The 22,275-nt window shown below is 41.4% G+C and overlaps 1 protein-coding gene across 4 annotated transcripts in view; it reads right to left on the minus strand.

The window, feature by feature from the left end:
* Positions 1-21,175, minus strand: part of Ido2 (indoleamine 2,3-dioxygenase 2) — a 46,538-nt gene extending 25,363 nt beyond the window's left edge. The window contains exons 1-2 of one of the 4 annotated variants that reach the window (XM_048330610.1): positions 20,961-21,175; positions 7,286-7,381 (exon numbers count right to left, since the gene is read on the minus strand). In XM_048330610.1, the coding sequence (XP_048186567.1) occupies positions 7,286-7,381; positions 20,961-21,059 (195 nt within the window). In that variant the 5' untranslated portion in view covers positions 21,060-21,175. The remainder of the gene's footprint in view (positions 1-7,285; positions 7,382-20,960) is intronic. The other 3 variants (XM_048330608.1, XM_048330606.1, XM_048330609.1) reach the window with 3 other exon arrangements.
* Positions 21,176-22,275: the final 1,100 nt, after the last annotated feature.

The raw sequence follows: 22,275 nt of genomic DNA on the forward strand, positions 1-22,275 counted from the left end.
ACTTGTGTGGGGGTTGGAGCTGAGAGTCTTACAGACTGTTCTGCCCTGGATGCTTCTAACTGCCATTCTTGAGCAGCTAAGATTACAGGTGTGAGCCACCAGTGCCGACCACTTCTTTTACTCACCAGCTCTGTTCCTTAATGAGTGTAGGGAGGGCTAGTGTTTGCCTTTTCCATTGGCAGATCTGACTCTTCCGTTACACTGAGCTTTTGCAGAAAGGTACCTTCAAAATGCATTTTTGTGTGTATGTGCCGATAAGGGGGATTGAACTCTTGGGTCTCAAGCTCTCCTTTGTCTTGTTTGCTCAAATCCAGTGCTCTACCACTTGAGGCACTCTTCCACTTCTGGCTTTTTGCTGGTTAATTGGAGCTATGAGTCTTTTTTGTCTGCCTAGCCTGGCTTCAAACCACGATTCTCAGATCTCAGCCTCCTGAGAGCAGCGAGGATTACAGGCGTGAGCCGCCAGCAACTGGCTACAGTGTTATTACTAACACTTATTTTTCCACAATGAATAAAAATATTGACCCCATTTATTTATTCTTCAGCCAGTTGTTAAGAATTGTTCATAACTCTAGGAACATAAGCACATACTTATTCTTCCCTGTGACAGTGCACTGAAAACTGATTAATTAGCGCAAATGAGAGTCTACTAAAAACAAAAATACTGAATGGTAGGTTTCCATCACAATGGAACAGTTCTCTGCCAATCAAAGCAGTATTTTACTTGATTGATGCCCAATTACTCTGACAGCATCTGAACTTGGCCCATGTCAGGAGGGAAATGTGTGTGGTTTTTCCCTGTAAGAGCCAAAATACTGTGTGAGAAGCTTTCAAGAAACCGTGGAAACATTTCTCTAGGATCTACCACTTAGTTCACATACCTTCCCACTGAACCTTCTGAAAGGAATCTCATCGTTTTGTCCATAATAGAAATATCTTATGACTGATATCAGTGCCACACACTTGTGATCCTAGCTACTCAGGTGTCTGACATCTGGAAGATGGAGGATAAAGCCGCCTGTGGACAAAAAGTCCCCGAGACTCCATCTTCAATTAACTATGGAAAAGCTAGACTCGAGGCAAGGCTCAAGTACTAGTGCCATTTGTGACCATGAAAGCAATGAGAAAGCACAGCCCTGAGTGGAAGCCCCAGGACCAGCTCTCCAAAATTATCATTTATATTACATAAGTGCCCATAATGTTCATATGTATACTCACAAAAGGGGAATTCTTAGATAATAGGGAAGTATACATTCAGAATTTCTAGATAATAATAAAACAATTATTGGAAGAGGAGGACCCACTCGTGAGACATAAGTAACCAGGTGCTCAATATGTTACTCCTGTGTAGCTTTCATTTTCTTTTGGCTGGTTCATAAATATCTTTCATATGCTTTTTGGTCATTTATGTTTCCTATCCTCCCAAATTCTGTTAATGTCTATTGAACACTGCTCTGTGTGTGTGTGTGTGTGTGTGTGTGTGTGTGTGTGTGTGTGTGTGTGTGTCTGTGTCTGTGTCTGTGTGTCTGTGTGTCTGTGTTTCTAGAAGCCAAGACCTTACACATTATGGACAAGTATCTACCACTGAGCTAAACACTGAGCCTTGATTGTCTTTCTTATTGATTTCCAGGACACAATATTTTTTTCACTTGCATATGTAAAATCTTCTATTTCTGGCTTGTTTTTTCATGTTCTTTTGGTCCATTTTAATGAGCAGGGGTTCTATTTTAGTGATAGTAAGCTTACTTTAAAAACCCTAGTTACATGTTTATTAGGCAATTCTCCATTCCCATGCCACTAACTCTAATCCAGCACCACAGGTTAATCTCAGGTTCCTTCCTTCCTTGTGAATCTGTAACTTCTCATAGAAAAGTAAATTTGCAATTGTTAGTCTGCAGCTCGTGAAAGGCAAAATCTGTCCACTAGAGGGCAGCAATGGTATGGAGTTCATTTTTCCTTTTGCTATTTTTCAAAGTCAGCTCCCATTTCCTACCACTGTTTTCTCTACCCCACCTCTCATCCTCTTAGACGCATTTGAGGATTTCCTCCAATTCTCACTTATACTTTAAATTGCATGCATGAAAATACACACTATGAAATATCATTCTATAGGCTTTCACTTACACTGACCTTCCAAGGAACATACACACAAACACACACACACACACACACACACACACACACACACACACACACAGAGAGAGAGAGAGTTCTCAGCCCTAATGGATCCCTTTAAGTCCCTTTGTAGCAAATCTCCTGTCTGGGCCAATCCTTGCCAACTGCTAATCTGTTTTCAGTGTTGCTTGGTAGTTTTGTCTTTTCCAGAATGTCACGAGTAGAATCACTCATGCATTTAAATCCTAAATATATGCTCATTCATGCTGTTGCATAACTCAGTAAATAACTCATTTACTCTTACCACAGAATAATATTCCATCATACATTGTATCATAAAGATGACTTTGAATCAGTTTATTCCATCATACATTGTATTAGAATGATGACTTTGATTCAGTTTTTTAATTCTTCTTGTGGGGGAAAAACCTTGGCTGCTTCAGGTCTTTATGTTTGGGGGGGGGTTGGTACTTGTAAAGGAAGTTGTTATAAAGTTCACATACAGGATTGTTGTGAGCATGAAGTTTTGATTTTTCTGGGGATATTTATTTTTATAAATTTTATCACTAAGTGATAGAACAGTACTAAGTCTATATTTTACTTCACAAGAATTTGCCAAGCTAAGCCAGTCCTAGAGCTTGATCTCATGGCCTGGGCACTGTCCCTGAGCTGCTTTTGCTCAAAGCTAGAGCTCTACCACTTTCAGCCACAGCTCCACTTCCCATTTTTGAAAGGTTAATTGGAGATAAGAGTCTTGTGAACTTCTCTGCACTGCCCAGCCTGGCTTCAAACCACAATTCTCAGAGCTCAGCCTTCTGAGTAGTTAGGACTAAAGGCAAGAGCCACAAACTCCTGCCTTGGCCTTTGCCTTCCTATCAGCCATGAGTCAAAATTTCCACTGCTCCATATCCTGTCCAGAAGTTTTTGCTTGTGTTTTATTTTGCTTAATCTCCCTGTTTAGCCAAGGCTGTCCTTGGATAAATGATTTTCCTGTCTCAGCCTCCTGACAGCTGCAGTTAAGGGCATGGACAGAAAGCCACTCAAGTAGCTACTAAATTCTCTTTTGATATTTAGCATTCCGCCTAGAGTCCTATGTTATTTTTCTGTTACTAAATTAGTTTTCATTTTTATTGTTTCTTTTCTGTAATTTGTAGAATTTTCTTACAGAGATTTGAAATTTCGCCAATGTATTATTATGTATCTCTCATGCACTTCCAAATTGTCTTTACGATATAAAAAGTCAAATGCTTATTAAGACCTGAAATTTCCATTTTTTGTGTGTGCGTGTGTGATGAAATTAAGAGTGGTTTTCCCATCCTATTAGCATTTATTTTACATATTGTTGACAGAAAAAGAGCACCTTCCAAGAGCAAAGAAGATAACTGTACAATGCTATGGTATCAACTTGATAATAATAAACATCAGATAGCCAAGTCTATCACAATAATCTAGAGACTTCATTCAGATACTTAAAATGATCATGGATTAGACATAGTACATAACATATATAGGGCATGGGGGAAAATCCTGATTAAAATTAAGGCTTTAATGAAAATACACTTTTTTAAAGTATTTTCAACCACACCTCAGAAGTTTTCTAGCCTATAGAATTTCCACAGATTCCAGAACTACTTGTGCAATTCTGCTTTTTATATAATACTTTGCAATAGGCATAGTGTAATTGCAGTATTAGTCATTATAATATAAATTAGAATTTTTAAAATGTTTGCAGGGCTGGGAATATGGCCTAGTGGCAAGAGTGCTTGCCTCATATACATGAAGCCCTGGGTTCGATTCCCCAGCACCACATGTTAGAAAATGGCCAGAAGTGGCGCTGTGGCTCAAGTGGCAGAGTGCTAGCCTTGAGCAAAAGGAAGCCAGGGACAGTGCTCAGGCCTTGAGTCCAAGCCCCAGGACTGGCAAAAAAAAAAAAAAAGTTTGCAATTATTCTAGCGCATCCTAGAAAAGTATACATATAATGTATACTCCAGAAAATATGCCTCTGATCTATGACAAAGGTTTAGCCAACTAGATTTTCTATTTAATGCTTTAAAAAGAAATAATTTGAAACCTGCATAAAACAAGAACAATCTTGGCATCAATTATGTAATCCTAATTTAAAAAATAGTATATACCATGCTATTATACCTAAATAAAGTCTGTACACTATTTTTAAAGTATATATATATCGATATCCATATAGTATGTGGATTAATAGAAAAATACCACGAATTTCTGAGAAGAATGACTTAACTATTGGTTTAAATGGCCAAAACATTTTAATGTTCATATCATAAATTTTATTGGGCCAGAGGCACTGATGAATTTGTTCAATAGGCTAATTAAATTTCCATTTTTCTATCTGTTACAAATTTTGCTTTTCTTCCCCGTATATTAACCTTCTTGTGGGATTTCTATTACATGAACCAAGACCTTCCTTATTTCTATTTTTCATGTTCACTTTCCTAATAGTTTAATATTTATTTGATTTTTGATCTGTACTTTATGACATTCTTTTACAGATATGAATTTATTGGGTTTATAGTGTTTTGTGTTTATTTCTTGGCTTTCTAATAGTTCTTTTGCATGTACCCTTTTGCTCAACTTATGAAGGCACTATAATAGAAAGTAATATTTTAGAAGAAGCAACTTGTCGTTGGTTATTTACTGGGAGTCATTGCCCCTGAAGTCTCAGTAGCCACTTCCATCTTTTGGAATTCTTCCTTACCCCTATGTTGTAGCTAACTTTGGTTTGTCTGAATAGAGGTCAAATACCAAAATTTGTGACATATCATTTTTCTACTGTATTTGTAGAAGAAATCATATTTCCAGAAACACAGTATTTCTAGAGTACATCTCTTACAAGTTCCCTGGGAGCCTATTTCCCTGGGAAATGTGAGGGAATGATTTCTAAGCTAATAAACAATTTGTGTTTCACTGGAGCTGTAAAAGGAAAGGGGATAGGGCTGGTGTGTAACCCTAGCAATTCCACAGGCAGAGGCAGGAGGGTTGCAATCCAAGGAGAGCTTAGCCCAAAACACAAGATTCCATCTGCAAATCAAACTAAAAAAACAAAATACTGACTTGTGTCTAATTCCCAGGACACACCTTCCCCCACATACACAGAAAATAAAGCAATATAGTTGGCTTGACTTGGGTGAACTTTTAGACCAAAACCTTAAGCTCACTTATTATGATGTCCATACCAAGTAACAGACTCCAGAGATCAGATGTTATATTCTCTAACTCCTTGTTTGGTTCTAAAAGTGATTATAATAGCTGCTCACAAATGACTTGTCACTGATTCAATCTCAGCCTTTCCTACTTAAGTCTTAAAAGTGATTTTATTTTTTATTTTTTTATTTTTTTTTTTTTACAGTTTCATATGTTAGGCCATGGCTACATTTCTTGTACTGTTTGTTACCTCCTCCCTCATTTCCCCCTCTCCCCTCCCCTTTTCCCTCTCCTCCCATGAGTTGTTCAGTTGGTTTACACCAAATGGTTTTGCCAGTATTGCTTTTTGAGTCCTTTGTCTTTTTATCCTTTGTCTCTCGGTTTTGATATTCCCTTTCACTTCCCTAGTTCTACCAGTAAATTAAAAAATAAATAAATAAATAAAAAGATTAGGAATTACAAAAAAAAAAAAAAAAAAAAACCAGAAACAATCACAACTTCGCAATAGATGACACAAACTAACCAAGAGGCAGGATTGGGACTTCCCACTAAAGCACAGAGCGGAGACAACTGGGCAGCAGCAGGATGTTTTGCCCTAGAAAGATCTGGGATCCCCCAGGAACCAGAACACTCAGAAAGTCATATTTGTTGTATATATGTCTGTTTGTGTTTCTTCCTGTTTTGGTTCAATTGTTTCAAGTGGCATATTTATTCAAATGAATCGTTTATTTTTTTTCTAGAAATTGGATAATGGAAGGGTATATTTCAAGTGATATAATCCACTATAGTCCTGTACAGCTCTCCCATCTAATCATTTATTTTTGAATCCCATTATTAGTCATACTTATATCTGGTAATATAGACATTAAGATACAAAAAAAGTGATTTTATTTAGCCTGGCTCTGGTGGCTCACACTTACAATCCTAGATACGCAGAAGGCTGACATCTGAGGATGGGAGTTCAAAGACAGCATAGCAAAAATTTCTATGAAATTCTTATTTCCAATTAACCAGCAAAACCTGGAGGTGGAGGTGTGGTTCAAGCAGTAGAACACCAGCCTTGTGCAAGAAAAGCTATGGGATGACACTGAGTTAAAGAACAGCACTGAGATCAAGCCTCAGTACCAGCACCCAAAAAAGGTAAGTAGTACTATATAGCTGAGTGTTCTCTAAGTAATTTAAAGTGAGAAGATGCTGACAGTTATGTATTATTAACAAGCAATTCTCCATTACAGAAAATAATCCAACATAGGCTATCAGATGAGCTGATTTCTTCTGGACCAGGGGGAGACCCCATCTCAAGCATCTGTTCTGGTATCTGGTGGTTGTCAGTGTATTTTAGAATAGAGATGCATTACTCTAGCCTCTGCTCCCGTGTTCATACAGCATTTCTCCTAGTTATACATGGCACTGTGTCTACATTTCTCCATTTTATAAAGACACCAATCAAATTAGATTTAGAGAGTACCGTACACTCATCTTAACAACTGGTTTCCCAATAAAGCACTCTTCTCACATCCTACATGGACACACACTCCAGGGAGGCCCTTTAGACATAGTTAAACTTGTGAAAGATTGATGTTAAAATAAATGATTGATATCAAGGCTGTAGTGTAAGGAACTTCAATTGAACAAGCCCTCCATATTTGTGTGTGTATGCCGATTCTGGGGCTTGAACTAGGGCTTAGGTGCGATCCTTGAGCTTTTGGGCTCAAGGCTGGTGCTCTACCACATGAGCCATAGCTCCACTTTTAGCTTTTTGATGGTTAATTGGAGATAAGAGTCTCACAGTCTTTCCCACCCAGGCTGGCTTCCAAGTGTGATTCTCAGATCTCAGTCTCCTGCAACACCTGGCTAAAATCTCTGGATGAGGAAGAAGTCATTTCTCCCTTCGGGAAGGATGTGAGTAAAGTGTTGACAAGCTCAGGGGATATCATGGGAGTGATACATGAAAAACAGATGGTAATAAACAAAGAGAAGAGCAGAAAGGATATACCTGGTTCACGTGAGCATGAAGCTGATGACTCTGAATCAACTGAGGGAGGTTGCTGGCAATTTCCATCCAAGGCCTGTAATGATCTGGAAGCTCTTTCTGCATTAAATATAGAAACATCCCAGTATTTTAGACCACTCCAGGAAGCACCAGAGGAAGTAGATACTTTCATATTCTAGTTTTCAAGTGAAAGCAATTAATTCAGTTCACCAAACATGGAGAAATGAAATCAAGTACAATAGGCCTTCCATTAGTGCAGAGACCTGAGTGATGGGAACGTGGTTCTTGTGCTTCTAGGGTCCAGCAAGGGAGAAAAAAATGTGCTCAAATTGTTTCCAGTGTGTAAAAGGCAACTTAAAAAATGCTCTTGCTGGGCCCTGTGAATAAATAACTTTTTTGTGCCCTGTGAGTTATTTTTCTCTGCTGTAGTCCCTATGCAATCACCTTGTGATCCAAAAAAAGACAAGATTCACTGCAAAGCATCTTGTGTGGAAGACAAACTCAGGAGATCACCTCATCCCTGCTCAGTTTTAGTAATCAAGTGGTAACCTTCTCCAGAACTCCAAGGACAAACTGGACCAAGCTACACCTAGGACTTGGGACTGTTTATAACTATGTAGACCTTTCTCATCCCCTCTCCCATCTCTCCCTATGTAACTTGAAGCCAGTGTCTGTACTCCTGAAGATGTCTGGCCTGAAGATGTACTTTGGTCTTCCCTTGTCTTCCTATGGCTGCTGTGTGATAAATCTTCTTCCTCTGTCTTTTGCCAGGTCTTTTTATACAGCATATAGGAGCTGCACCTAACTTGGGTCTCCTGAATCTGGGGCCTGGGGTCTATAAACTCATTTTCAAATGCAGTGTTCTGTGTTTAATTATGCATAAGGATTTATTTAGATGTAGTTAGTTCTGTCCACTATTTGGGAGAATGAAAGAATGATTCACAGAAACATGAGCATTGAGCCTGTTTTTTGAGTCTGTAGGTAGATGGCATTTCTAGGTAGAAATCTGAATAAAGGAAAGTAATAAAGGCAGAGGGAAGAGCACATAAACACATATCTGTGCTTTGGGGAAGTCACAAATTACTCAATGGTGCTAAAGTATGGAGTTAAGGAGAAAGGATTAATGGAAGATGTCCTCAAAAGTTAGAGCAACAAGCTACGTGTAGCTCATACAAGACTGTGTCTTTCATGTATGTGGATGTTATGGTTTGGTTTGAGTTTTAGAAAACCAGGTTTCTTTGTAGGAGTCTATCATACAGAATCAGATCAGGAAGCCTTTGAAATACTCTTCAAGAACGAAACTTAAGTCACGACAGTGGGGCGGGTGTGGAGGGGGCTGTCCAGGTACATTTCTTTCTTTGGACTCTCAGGCTTGGTTTGGCACTACAACAACTCTGTACCATTTAACAAATTCAATGAAAAGTACATATATGAATTGTGGGAAAAAGTGATAAGAGTTTGGAAAGGAAGGACCATCTCTAGAGAGCAAAGACCAGATCAACAAGAGACATTTGTAAAATAAAATTAAAGTGATGTGATGATTACATTAGAGGCTGAAGGCAGGAAGATCACAAGCCCAAGGGCACCATGTCCCTGCACCATGGCCACATTTCACCCAAGTAGAATGGAGCCTGGACTCCATGATCTCAACTCTAACCCAGCAGGTAGCTAATTGCATCTTTTACTTTCCTTTTTTTCCCTGGTACTAGGGCTTGAGCTCGGGGCTAAGCTTTTTGATCAAGGATGGTGCTCTACCACTTGAATCACATCTCTACTTGTAGCTTTCTTTCTGGCTAATTGGAGATAAGCGTCTCAGACTCTCCTGCCGTAGGCTGGCTTTGGATTGGGATTGTCTGATCTCAGCTCGGATTCTAGGTGTGAGCCACCAGTTCTTGACTAATCACCTTTCTTCTGTGAATCAATTTTTGTTGGAACTCAACTATTGTGGCTTTTTCATATGGTCATGGCTGCTTTTGAAAAGAGTAAATTTAAGTAATTGCAAGAAAACTCATCTGATTAATAAAGCTTAAGGCTTATTTTTTTTCTGAGCAAGTGTGCAACCCCTGGTCTCCTCAGTCAACAGCCTATAAAGCCAAATGGGGTATCTTTGGGTTAGGAAGAAATGAAATGAAGGTAAATTATATGTTTGTAAATCAAGCAGCCATATGAATGGGGGTGGGCACACATTGAGATAAAAATGCAGGTGATCAAAGAGTGGGTATAAAAACAGGGAATTTATTTTGTTTATTTTTGTGCTGGTCCGGGTGCTTAAACTCAGGACCTGGGAAACTGTCCCTTCACTATTTTGTCCAAGGCTGGGACTGAGCCACTTGAGCAACTTCCAGCTTTTTCAGTAGTTAATTGCAGATAAGACTCTCGCAATGTTTTCTTCCCGGGCTAGTTTTAAAAAGCAATTCTCAGATCTCAAGCCTCTTATGGAGCTAGGACTGTAAGTATGAGCTGATAGCACTAAGCTATTTTAAATGTATTAAACTTGGAATATCTGTAGAATCTAAAGACAGAAATGTTCTGAGAAGCTTGAAATTTGGGGGAAAATGATATTAGAAATAGAATTGCAATAAATCCCTCACATTGTGGTTCAAACCACAAAAGCATGTGAAGTTTTCCTGGAGATTTTGCAAATGGAAAGGAGAAGGTAGTCTAGTTACTACATTGTGGAATGTTCACAAGATGGGAAGAGGAATTGAATCCATTAATGCAAATCAAAAAGAATGTTCTAGAAGTTCATTAATGGAACAACCACAAAGAAGTCAAGAGGCTAGAAGATTTAATAGAAGGACACTGTAATCATAGATCCAACGGGTCCTTAGAAAGTTCAAGTAAGATTGGTGCTCTATAAAAAAAATAAAATAAGGAAGTACCTATATGCTTCTCTACTTATGTGGTATAGGAATCAAGGTCAGATCCTAGCAGGGCTCAAATGTGAACATGTTGATGAAGTGAGGAAATGGAGAAAATATAGCTAATTTCTTTCTTTCTTTTTTGCCAGTCCTGGGGCTTGGACTCAGGGCCTGAGCACTGTCCCTGACTTCTTTTGCTCAAGGTTAGCACTCTTCCACTTGAGCCACAGTGCCACTTCTGGCTATTTTCTGTATATGTGGTGCGGGGGAATTGAACCCAGGGCTTCATGTATAGGAGGCAAGCACTCTTGTCACTAGGCCATATCCCCAGCCCTAGCTAATTTCTTTTTCAAAAGAGACATCAGCAAAGGAGACATCTGTGTTTGAGAGAGAGCCCCTTCTGAAAAGGAGGTTAGATAGGTGGACGGTTTACAGTCTGCAGGGCAAGAGAGAGAGGTGGGAGGGAAAGTAGAGCATCACAGAAGAGGCAGATGGTCATGGAGGAAGGGAGGATGCCTGAGTGGACTGCTAGCCTTAGACTAGTAGAAGGGGACAATCTGGAGTCTGAAGTTCACTTCCTGTGGGTTCCATTTTTCAGCACATCAAAAGGAAAATCTAGTCATGTGATTTGAGGAAAGGGGCAGGCATTAAGTTAGAAATCCAGGAGAGGACTAGAGACGTGGTTCAACTGGTAGGAGCCAGCAGAGCAAGCAAACCAAGCAAGCACAAGATCTTCAGTTCAAACCCCAGTATTACAGAGAGAGAGGGTCAGGAGGAGCAGAAGCCAAACATAAACCATTTATGTGGTAATAGAGGAGGGGCCTTGAGAAGCCAAGAAAGATCAGACTAAAAATTTGGAGAGGAGATTACAAGTTACCCATGTATCACTGGTTTGGGGATGGGAGGTATAATAGCTCTCCAAATCTAAAGTAGCACTGGGTAAACTCAACATACTTAGCTATTGTTGCAGAACCAGAGAGGGCTAATGGCTAAGTTTATATGGGTTTGCTGATTTGCAGAGTTGTACAGCTGAGAATGCCAGGAAACATAAAGACAGAGGCTGGAGATGTAGCTTGTGGTAGAGTTCTCATCGAGCATCTGTAAAGCCCTGGTTTCCATCCCCAGCAGCACTCCTCCAAAAAGAAAGACACTGAGGGGCTGGGAATATGGTCTAGTGGCAAGAGTGCTTGCCTCATATACATGAAGGCCTGGGTTCGAATCCTCAGCACCACATATATAGAAAAAGACAGAAATGACACTGTGGCTCAAGTGGCTGAGTGCTAGTCTTGAGCAAAAAGAAGCCAGGGACAGTGCTCAGGTCCTGAGTTCTAGCCCCAGGACTGGCAAAACCAAAAAAAAAAAAAAAGAAAAACAATTGGAAATAAGAGGACATTTTTGATATGCCAAGTGAACTGGCCAATTGTTTTTCATCTTACCTTTATGATGCATATGCTTATGAACAAAAATCAAAGGTGACAACAACAGGGGCAATGGAGTTGTGCATCTGCCAGGAACACAAAGTCAAAGATGCAGAGTCCTAGGATTCAAGAGGCCTTAAGAAAAGAAGCAGGTGTAGTCCAGACTGAGGCTGTACAAACTGGATTTCAAGGTCAGCTGAGGCCATGCATCAAGACCCTGCCCTCCCCCACAGAAAACAATTGTCACTTCACTTTTTCCTCTTTGGTGTCTAGATCAGGAATCACATCCTGAATGTGGAGTTCCTGGTTTGCATGGAAATTCTTAGTTCATCTTTTAAACACTGAGACTGTACTCTGGTTTCTGAATCCACTCTTTCTTTCATATTGGATCCCCAAAGGAATGAGGGTCTTCCTCCTCCTTTTCATGGTCGCCCTTTCCAAAGTCTAACATTGGAACTCCTTTGTAAGCCAACAACACAAAAGACAGCCAGGGACTCTCCAGGTGTGGTACCCTGTCCAGCGGGGTCAGCACCTCAAGCGCCACACACATCTTTGTCTACCAGGACTCTAAGCTTTCCAACTGCATGGAGATCAGCAGCAAGGGTTCAGCGGACCCTGTAGTAGACTCACCAGAAGTTCGCAGCCACTGGTCAGTAATTCTTGAGGGAGAGGCACCTTCAAAACCCACCTTACAGTCCTCAAAATGCAACTGCCTGCTAACGTCCCCTCTTGAGGTGGAAGGAAGTATAGGATTGTGCACTGCCACTTGAAGTCACAGTGAAAAGGACCATACCAGCAGACAAGCTCATCACCAAATTACATCCTCTTTGGTAACAATTCATTCATACTTATCACACCTATTTTCAAACCTGCATAGTATTCCAATAGTCTGTTGGTGACTACTACTAGTTATAATTTTGAACTTTTATTGTACAACCATTGTCACATTTTTTTCAGATTATTTCCTTAGGAACTATTTCCAAAAGTAGATTTTTTCCAGGTTAAATGCTATAGTTTTTTAAATCGGGTATAGTGGTTCACTCCTATAATCCCAGCTACTCTCGAGGTTAGATGTAGGAGGATCGTAATTCCAGGCCAGTGTGGACAACTTAATAAGATCCTGTTCAAAATAAAGTAAAAAGGGGGGGGGGGGTCAGGGGCAGTAGCTCAGTTGTAGAAAACTTTCCTAGCATGACTGAGAGCCTGGGTCAATCCCAGTAATTCAAATAAAATGTTATGTATTTAAAAGGCTGAAAAAAAATCACTGAATTTCTTACAAAAATGTTACATCAACTGACAATCACATCTGTAGTATATAATATGCAAGGAGGATATCAATTCATCCACACTTCTGGCAAGAGTTAAGTAATACCAAGATTTTGGTTTTATGTTTTTAAGCTAGAACTTGCATTATATTATTTGCATTAAATATCTATATTTGCTTTACTAAAGTTACTATGACAATAGTCCAAGAAATACTAAACTGTGATGACTAAAAAATTCTAATCACTGCATATAGCAAGCCTGTCTGCTGCTCTAAGTCTAGAGCACACTGCTCAGGTGACCTGGCTGAATCTCTCCCCTTCCTTAATCCTGTTCAGGTGAGCCAGAAGAAAGTGGTTGGATCTGGGAGGGCTTTCAAACTGACCAGCAAACAACCTTCAACTTCATTACAATACAACGGCCAGCTAAAGGACACAAACCCTCAACCTGTGCCAAGTCCATAACAACTGGAACAAGGACATGAGGACCACGAGAAAGAACACCAGTGGGAGGAATGGTATGTTGCCCAAATTTATGGACAATCTCTACTCCCAGAAAACACATGAACATCCCCCCCCCACTGCCCATATCACCTGCCCCCTCCATTTCTTTTACCCTATTGGTAACTGCTGGATCCCTGACAGGCCATCCCCCATCTCTACTAAGCAAAGAATAAAATCTTCTTCACTGACCAATTTGCAATTGGTCTTGCTATTGGTTCCACAGTTCCAAGAAGAAAACTGGCACTGAGATATTCAAAAATTATAAAGTCTAAAAATGTCCTATGGGGCTCTGGCAATCCTACCTACTGATATAACCCTAACTGTTCAAAGATCTGAGGACTGAGGTTTGAAGCCAGCCTGGGTAGGAAAGTTCCTAAAACTCTTACCTCCAATTAACCACCACAGGGCCAGAAGTGGTGATAGACTTACACTAAGGGATTGTGCCCAAGCCCTGAGTTTAAGCCCCAGTACCAGCACAGAAAGAAAGAGAGAAAGGCGGGGAAGGAGGGAGGGAGAGAGGGAGAATAGAAGGAAGGAAGGAAGGAAGGAAGGAAGGAAGGAAGGAAGGAAGGAAGGAAGGAAGGGAAGGGAGGGAGGGAGGGAGGGAGGGAGGGAGGGAGGGAGGGAGGGAGGGAGGGAGGGAGGGAGGGAATGAAAGAAAGAAAATCTAAAGAGAGAAGAAAAGAGAAGGAAGATAAAGAAGAAAGAGAAGGAAAAGAAGAGTGTTCTAATTTACAGTCTTCTTTCCAGCAGGGATGGTTTTGCAAGTTCCTTGTGTTCTTTACCTGCCTTGCCATATAGCTTTTAAATTTATATTTCTATGATTGCTAATGAGCAATCAAAATCTTATCCTGTGCTTGTATATTACATTTTTATGTATGTGTTTGAAGTAGCCATTCCTATTGGAATAGTCAAATGAACAAGCATTTCATTCATTCTACTGGGTTTTATATCATACTTACAAAGTTCATCTCATGCCAACACCATTTCTTTTCAAATATTTCCCATTTTACTGTTGATTTTTAAATATCTATCCATTTGCCTTTGTGGTTAGTGTGTTGTAATTTAGGGCATTCTGTTTTATTGGTTCCATATTGAAATAGAAGATGTGAAAGCTCAGCAAGTTTAGGTAACTGGTTCATGGCAGGTCAAACCTCTTATGACTAAGCTAGTGCTCTGTACAATAGTTCTTCAGAATAAGTACCAAGAGGAGGTTGGGAATGAAGAACAAAGGGTTATTGCAAGAGGACAGGAAATTCTAAAAGCTTTAAATGACTCCCTCCCATTTTTTTTTTCTGGAGACAGTCTTTCTGAATAGCCCATGCTGGCCTGGAACTTGTGATCCTATCTTGCCTGCCCATTGCTAGGATTAAAAGTATATGCTGCTACTAACAGCCTAGCATTCCTTTTTTTATTTCAAAACAAGACAACAAACAAGTGCAACAGTGATACACAGTGAGAACTATGTAGATAATGAACTATACAACTTGTCAGTGGGGATGGGCAGGAAAAACTGGGAGAGAAGGCAGGAAGGATTGACATTGTCCAGAAAGAAATGGACTCAATACTCTATATGTGACTTCTGTAACTGTAATCCCTTTCTATATCACCTTTATTTTTAAAAATGAATAAAATAAAAATACAAAACAAAAACTTTCCTATTTTACCTTTTCAGAAAAGTTGGTTTCTTCAAGCTAGGGTCTCACCATGTAGCCCAGGTTGTCTCTGAACTCACTATGTAGCACAGATTGGCTCCACATTTATGATCCACTTGCCTCAGCCTCCCAAATGCTGAGGGGACAGTTGTGAAGCACCATGCCTGATTCCTTCAGATTTTGTTTTGATTCATGCAAGTACAGGATGTATGGTCAAATATATTTAGCTCATTAATGCTGAAATCAGAGTACGATGATGTTGGTTCGGAGCACTTGAAGCCAAGTATTCCCTGGGTCCTAGGAGGACGTGGGCATAAACTTCCCAGGATAATCACACCATCACTTACAGCCCACGGGGCAGCACAACCATTAGCACTGGGATTATCATTCCTATTTCACAGAAAGAATTTGCAGCTCAAAATGCTCTCGTTAACATGTAAGCTCAGATACTGGGCCTTGATCCATAGTAAATAGCACACAAGGAAGGAACAGCTGCACCTAGATGATCAGCAACCCCACAGGGTGGAGTGGGACCCCACTCAGGGTGACAAGGAAGGGAGGTGAAGCAGGAGAGATCAGAGAAATGCAGGCATAGTAAACAGCTGTCAGGAACTTAAAAACAGAAAAGACTTATGTTTAAAATGAATATGGGGGGCTGGGAATATGGCCTAGTGGTAAGAGTGCTTGCCTCATATACATGAAGCCCTGGGTTCAATTCCCCAGCACCACATATACAGAAAACGGCCAGAAGTGGTGCTGTGGCTCAAGTGGCAGAGTGCTAGCCTTGAGCAAAAGGAAGCCAGGGACAGTGCTCAGGCCCTGAGTCCAAGCCCCTGGACTGGCAAAAAAAAAAAAAAAAAAACAAATAAAACAAATACTGGACAAATGTATCCTTCTACTTCCCTCAAGATTAAGGGACCAAGGTCATTTTAGGGGAAAATGAGGCAGAATGGAGATGGGAAAATGAGGCCTGATGAGGGCAACTCAGAAACAAGGTATTCAGAAGCATAGAAGCATTTTCTTTCTTTCTTTTTTTTATTTTATTTTTCTATTGTAAAGGTGGTATACAGAGGGGTACAGTTACATAAGTATGAAATGAGTTTAATTCTTGTTGAACATTGTTACCCTTCGCTTTTCTGCGTGTCTTTTTGTCTATCTGTTTTTTGTCTATCTGCTTGCCAGCCTGCGCATTTATCATCTGAAAGAGAACAGATTTTTCAAATGTGTTTTAAAGAAACAGTAAAGTGATAGACGTCTGATGTTTGCTTAGGCTACCTAAAACTCTAGCTAAGAGCAACATATGGAAGGTTAAAAATAAGTCTAAGCAAAAATAAACCAGGCAAGGTTGAAGCAGGAAAACTGGGTAGTGGAGAGGCCCTGGCAGGACCCCAGCGAAGCCCAGGGTAAAAGGAAGCCGAGCCAGGCTCTTAGGGACAGAAAGAAAGCGGCAGTAGGGGCAGTGAAGCGCTTGGTCAGGGCTTGGTTTCATTTTTAAAAGCCAGTCCTCTCACTGGGCACTGGTGGCTCACACCTATAATCCCAGCCTCACGCGTGCTAGGCGAGTGCTCTACCTCTGAGCCTCTCCGCCCCACCTTGAGCATTTCATACTTCTCAGTCTCATTTTTCAGTGTCTTTTCTCTCTCCAGCCTGTGAGGTGAGGTCTGGGAATCAGCACAAGTCAGTACTTTTGGTTATTACTGAGTTTGCTCCATTCTTTGCACCTTTTCACTTCCCTCCCAACTTCCTGTACCAAATGGAATGGTGCCCAGCCCTCACTTCCCCTTTATCAGAAAAGATACATTCACTTAGAAACCATAAGGAGCACGTATTTGGAAAAGGGTGACATCGCCTTGGATTAGCTTGTGTCTTAAATCAGGTAAGTAATGTCGTTAAAAGAGAAAATGCAGACAGGAAAGAAAGAGATACAAAGAGACAGGCAGAAGAGAAACAGACAGGAGTGAAGAGAGACCAACAGATAGCAGAGGAAATGTCACAGACAGGAAAGGAGAAGGGCAAAGGGGAAAGAGACAGGAAAAAGGAGAGAGAAGAGAGACTGACCAGAAAGGGACAAGAGACAGGAGAGAGGAGAGACAGAATGGAGAGAGGAGAAAGAGACAGGAGAGGAATCGAAATAGGAAAAGAGAGATAAGAGAGAGAAAGGACAGAAGAAAGGAGAAAAAGTCGACATGGGGAGAGCTAAAGGCACAGAGGAGGAGAGGCCACCACAGAGATGGAGGTAGAAAAGAAGGTGGCTGCCACACCCCACGAAGCCACTCAGCTCTCCAGACTCTGAGCAGGTCAGGAAAGATCCCCTCCAAAGGCTTTGCAGAAAGGATGTTCCTGGAACAACTGAATCTGTGACACCCGAGCTCCAGAATTCTGTAAGAATAAGTGTCTGATGTTTTTAAGTCATTGCAGTTGTGATTGGTTACAGCTGCCCTAGAAACCAATCTACACTCTAAGTTTGGCTTTTGTGTCATCCCATGCCTGACATTTACACCCACTCCTAGAATCTTTCAGCTCACCCTTTCTCTTGTTGGTTTCTAGTCTCCCCAGCTTAGATATTTTCTTAGGTGAGAAAAACTTAAGTGTCTTCCTTTTTAAGAATTCCAGAGAGTTGTCTTGGCCAGCCGTGTCCCCCTTGCTCTTTCCCTTTCTCTGCACACTTCGGCTCCTTAATCGTGGCACAAAGAAAAGCCATACTTCATCTATTCCAATGTCTCCAAAGTCTCTCCCATGGCACTATGGTTGTCTCTCTTCCCATCCAGCTACATCAGAGACAGAGTCGGGCTCACTGAATATGCAGTTGTTTTTCAGTGGAGGGCTTGAAAGTCTTCCTGTCTGGGCCTGCTGTCTAAAAATCACAGCCTACTGCGGCCATTAATTTTCTTCCCTTTAGTCTAGCCAACTAGATGCCAGTGTTTCTATCAAGGGCTTTGCCTTTCTGCAGGAGAATATGTATGTGTTTATTTTTCCTGACTGGTTGCTAAAGCATAATAAAACCCCAACAGGCATGGCTATTTATATCGGTTCTTTTCTTTCATCCCAGTGGCATGTGTAATTCCAAGCCTGTCTCCTGCCTCCAAACGGGAATATTTTCTTACTCCCTATCTTGGTCATGTCTTCTTCAGGGAGACTTTGAAGTGTTTAGAGTAAGAATCCACAGGCCATCTGAAAGCGATGATGATGACCACCTTCAAGGCCAGCTGACAGGGGCCAGAGTCCCTAACATGTGTGTCCGATGTGAAGGAGAGTATGGCCTGGCTGGGCCCTGGGCTGGTTGCTGTCTCAGTCAGTGATGGGTTCTAGAACTGTTGTTGTGAGGCTGATGACTGAGTCACCCTCACTTGGTGAGAATCTTGGGGGCCATTCTGATGATAAGTTCCTTCTTTCTCCTTTTCCCAGAAAGAGTTGTAAATATCCTCACATGCATGAAAGAAAATTGAAACTGAAAGAATTACATTTCATGAGTCGTAGAAAATATGACTATATCAACTCGGGACAAGAAATTTCTTCTATAGGCTATTCATCAAACAAACCACCTATTTGGCCTGAAACATCTCCAGAAATTGATATTATTGTGACTCATCTGCTTTTGCTTCTTTATTTTTTAAAGGATACTCTATAATTGTGACCTAGTCCAATACTTATCCACTTTATAATAGTGCTTTTCCTCTGCTCAGACTACATGTCTAATGTCAACAAGATCATGGCTTTCTTGTCATTTCCTCCATGTTATCCACCCAGAATGGAGTGGGGGTAGTTTGCTTTTGTGCCGGTACTGGAGCTTGAACTCAGAGCCTGGGCATTGTCCCTTAGCTTTCTGGTACACCACCATTTAAGTCACGGTTCCACTTCTAGCTTTTTTGGAGATTAATTGAAATTAAGAGTCTCGTGGATTTTCCTGCCCAGACTGGCTTCAAACTTTGATCTTCAGATCTTGGCCCCGTGTAGCTAGGATTACAGATGTGAGTCACTGGCTCTCAACTGTTTATTCTTTTAATTTCCTGGGATTGTCTAAGTAACTTAGGCTGGCTTGAACTCACATCCTCCTACTTCAGTTTCCTAAGTGCTGACATTACAAACTTGGGCAGCTCCCAGAATAGAGTTTTTGATTGGGCACTAGATTAAAGGTCAGGAGGACTAGTTTTGCCTTCTCAATAGGCATTCTCCTCTATCTTCACAGCAACGGTGGGAAGGCACCAAACCTTCACCTCTGTGAAAACAGAGGGTAAGGCTCAGTTGGAGACTCACCCATGGTCCCAGGAGCTGGCAAGAGCCGTGGGGTGACTGGCTCCTCTCCTTCATCCGTGATCCCAGCTCAGCACTGTAAGTGCTGATTCAAGGTCAGCACATAGCAATTGGCAACAGAAGGTACAGTCCAAGACTCAGGACCATATCTCCACACCAACTCACACCCTCCCTACATCATCATTGTCAATGGCAAAGCAAGTGACAGATCTGTAAGCTGTTGTCACAGCTGAGGCCTCTACAGAGAATCTAATTCTTATCTTCCATGAAATCCTTCCAGCATTCAAGGAGGCTGAGGCAGGAAGATTGTGAGTTCAATGTTAGCATGAGCTAAGTAATGAGTTCTGGGTCAGCAAGAGACCCATCTAACCAAAACAGAAAAGCCAGAATAGTATTCAATTGTATGAAGACCAGGCTATTTCTTAATCAGGTGGAAACTTTGGCTGGGTTAGGGTGTTTGTTCTAAGAAATAATTACACTGAGCCAGGCACTGGTGGCTCATGCCTATAATCCTAGCTACTCAGGAGGCTGAGATCTGAGGATCATAGTTCAAAGCTAGCCTAGGCAGGAAAGTCTGTGAGATTGCTATCTCCAGTTAGTCACCAGAAGGGGTGCTATGGCTCAAAGAAGTAGAATTCTAGCCTTGAGCAAAAAGAGCTCAGGGACAGCCAGCACCCAGGCCCCAAGTTCAAGCCCCCCAACTGTCCCCCCTAAAATTATAATGGTTGCAACATCGGGTGCCCACATTTTTAAATGCATGTCTTTGGCATTTATGATGAAATAACAAAGGGATGTCAAGAGTCCTAAGCATTAGTTTGCCACTAATATGACTTGTGTTGGGCATGTCACTTTCTCTGGTCTTCAGCCAACCATAGTGGAAAAAAGAGGCTGAGACTGGGTGGTTTCTAAGGACCCCTAGATTTAGTTTAGGGTGGTTTTTAGGGACCCCTAACTTTAGTATTACATGAACCTGATCACACTTAATAAGAACTACAGTGCTGACGGGAGTTCAGTGGTTAAAAGCAGAATTGCCTTGCAGGTTGCTTGCTAAGTGGAATTGTGAAACAGTTGCTGTTTGTTTCCAAAAGTCCCTTCCCCTTGTCAGAAATTCCTAAAGCCCTCAAATTAATTTCCTTCATCAGCTCCAAAAGCACCTAAAGTTCCTCTAATTCTCTTTTGCTTCCTCCAACAAGTAAACTAAACCAGTTTCTGTCAACATGTCAGCAATAGTGAACCGGAGCTGTTTAGAAATAAGTTGTCCCAGAAAGGCTTGCTACACACACACACACACACACACACACACACACACACACACACACACACACACACACTCCAGTGAGCAAATGTGTAGTGGAGAAATTCCACTGTACCTGGAAACCTCACATGAGATGGCAGCAGATCCCTTACAAGGACTGTGCTATTCCTGAGCCCCTATGGGTTGATCGTGGCCTTCTTTGTCTTGCTGACTACAGACTTGTTTATAATTTCTCGAACTTACTATGGCATGGGTAACAAAACAGCAGGGTGTTTGTTCCATGGGGACTGCTCTCTGCTGAAGCTGGCATTCCCTGTTGTGATCGCACAATGTTTTTAGTAACATCTTCATCTAGTTAATAACTGTTTATTTGCAGTATATCTCTCTCACTAACCCCATAAACCTACAGAACAAACTCACAAACCAAAACCTCCAGCGCCATTTCTGAGCTAGCCCAGGGCTCTGTCCTTACCAGAGGGTTTGGAAGAAGAAAGCCATAGTCTTCAGAAATGTGGAATCTTCCTAAACACAATGGTGGTATGATCTTTGGAGTCTGTCTTCCAATCTCCATAATTTGGTTCCACAGGAGCTGCAGGCCGTGGTTATGGGAACTTCAGCCCTGAACCTCTTGGTTGAATTTGATTGTGGGATATCTCAGAGGCAGAAGAGACCCTTGCCCTGCGATTGAATTCCACACTGCTCCAAAGTTGCTGGGACAAAGCTGAGTAAACAGATTGAGTACTGCTGGTTAAAACAAACAGGCAAAGCAGCCCACTGCAAGAAAATACCTCCTTTCTTTTCTCATTCATGCAGCTTTTAAATGGTGTGTTTAAAACTAAGAGACAAGGATCTACAGCTTTGGAAAAGGAAAAGAAACTAGTTTTTTGCTTCTAGCTGTGCAGAAATCTGGTTCATGATAAATTTTGACAACTGGGTCAAAATTACTACAAAAGAGTAAACATATTTTTAGTACTGGGGATGGAACTAGAGTTCTTGCTCATAAATATTCTACTACTGACAGCTCTAGCTGATTTTTTGTTTTCATTTAATTTATAATTTTTAATTTTTCTTAGTTTTTAAATTTTGTGGTTTGACAGTCTTGCAGTAACTTTTTTTTTTTTTTTGCCAGTCCTGGGGTTTGAACTCAGGGCCTGAGCACTGTTCCTGGCTTCTTTTTTGCTCAAGGCTAGCCCTGTACCTCTTGAGCCACAGTGCCACGTCTGGCTTTTTCTGTATATGTGGTGCTGAGGAATGGAACCCAGGGTTTCATGCATGCTAGGCAAGTAACTCTACCGCTAAGCCACATTCCCAGCCACTGCAGGACCAATCTTAAGTGGATATATAGAGAATGGGAAAAAATAACATGACAGGTATAATGTGGTAGGGCTTATGATGCAACCCAGGCTATCTGGGAACTTGAGACTCTCCTGTGTCAGCCTCCCAAGTGCTAGGGTTGCAGACTTGTGCCACATCCAGCTCAAAAGACATAAACACTTACAAGTAGAAGTGACATGGGTGGTGGGTAAAGAGTAGTAGTAACACGGGAGTGGGATGGGCTCTTAGTCTCAGGACAATACACAAAAAAGGCAGAAACAGCAATTTTAAAAAATTTAAGCGAGATCCGGGAGAGGAAACGCAAGGCATTCGGAGCCGCGCTCCCGCCCAGGCCGGCCCTGACGCGGGCCTCGTCAGCCGGTGACGGGGAGCAGAGGTGGGGGTCAGGGAAGCGACCTTGAAAACGGCCAAGGTCAGAACCGAGGGCACTCCGCCAACGAGGGCAGTGGCTG

Source organism: Perognathus longimembris, chromosome 21, assembly GCF_023159225.1.
Source record: "Perognathus longimembris pacificus isolate PPM17 chromosome 21, ASM2315922v1, whole genome shotgun sequence".
NCBI classification, from domain to species: Eukaryota; Metazoa; Chordata; class Mammalia; order Rodentia; family Heteromyidae; genus Perognathus; species Perognathus longimembris.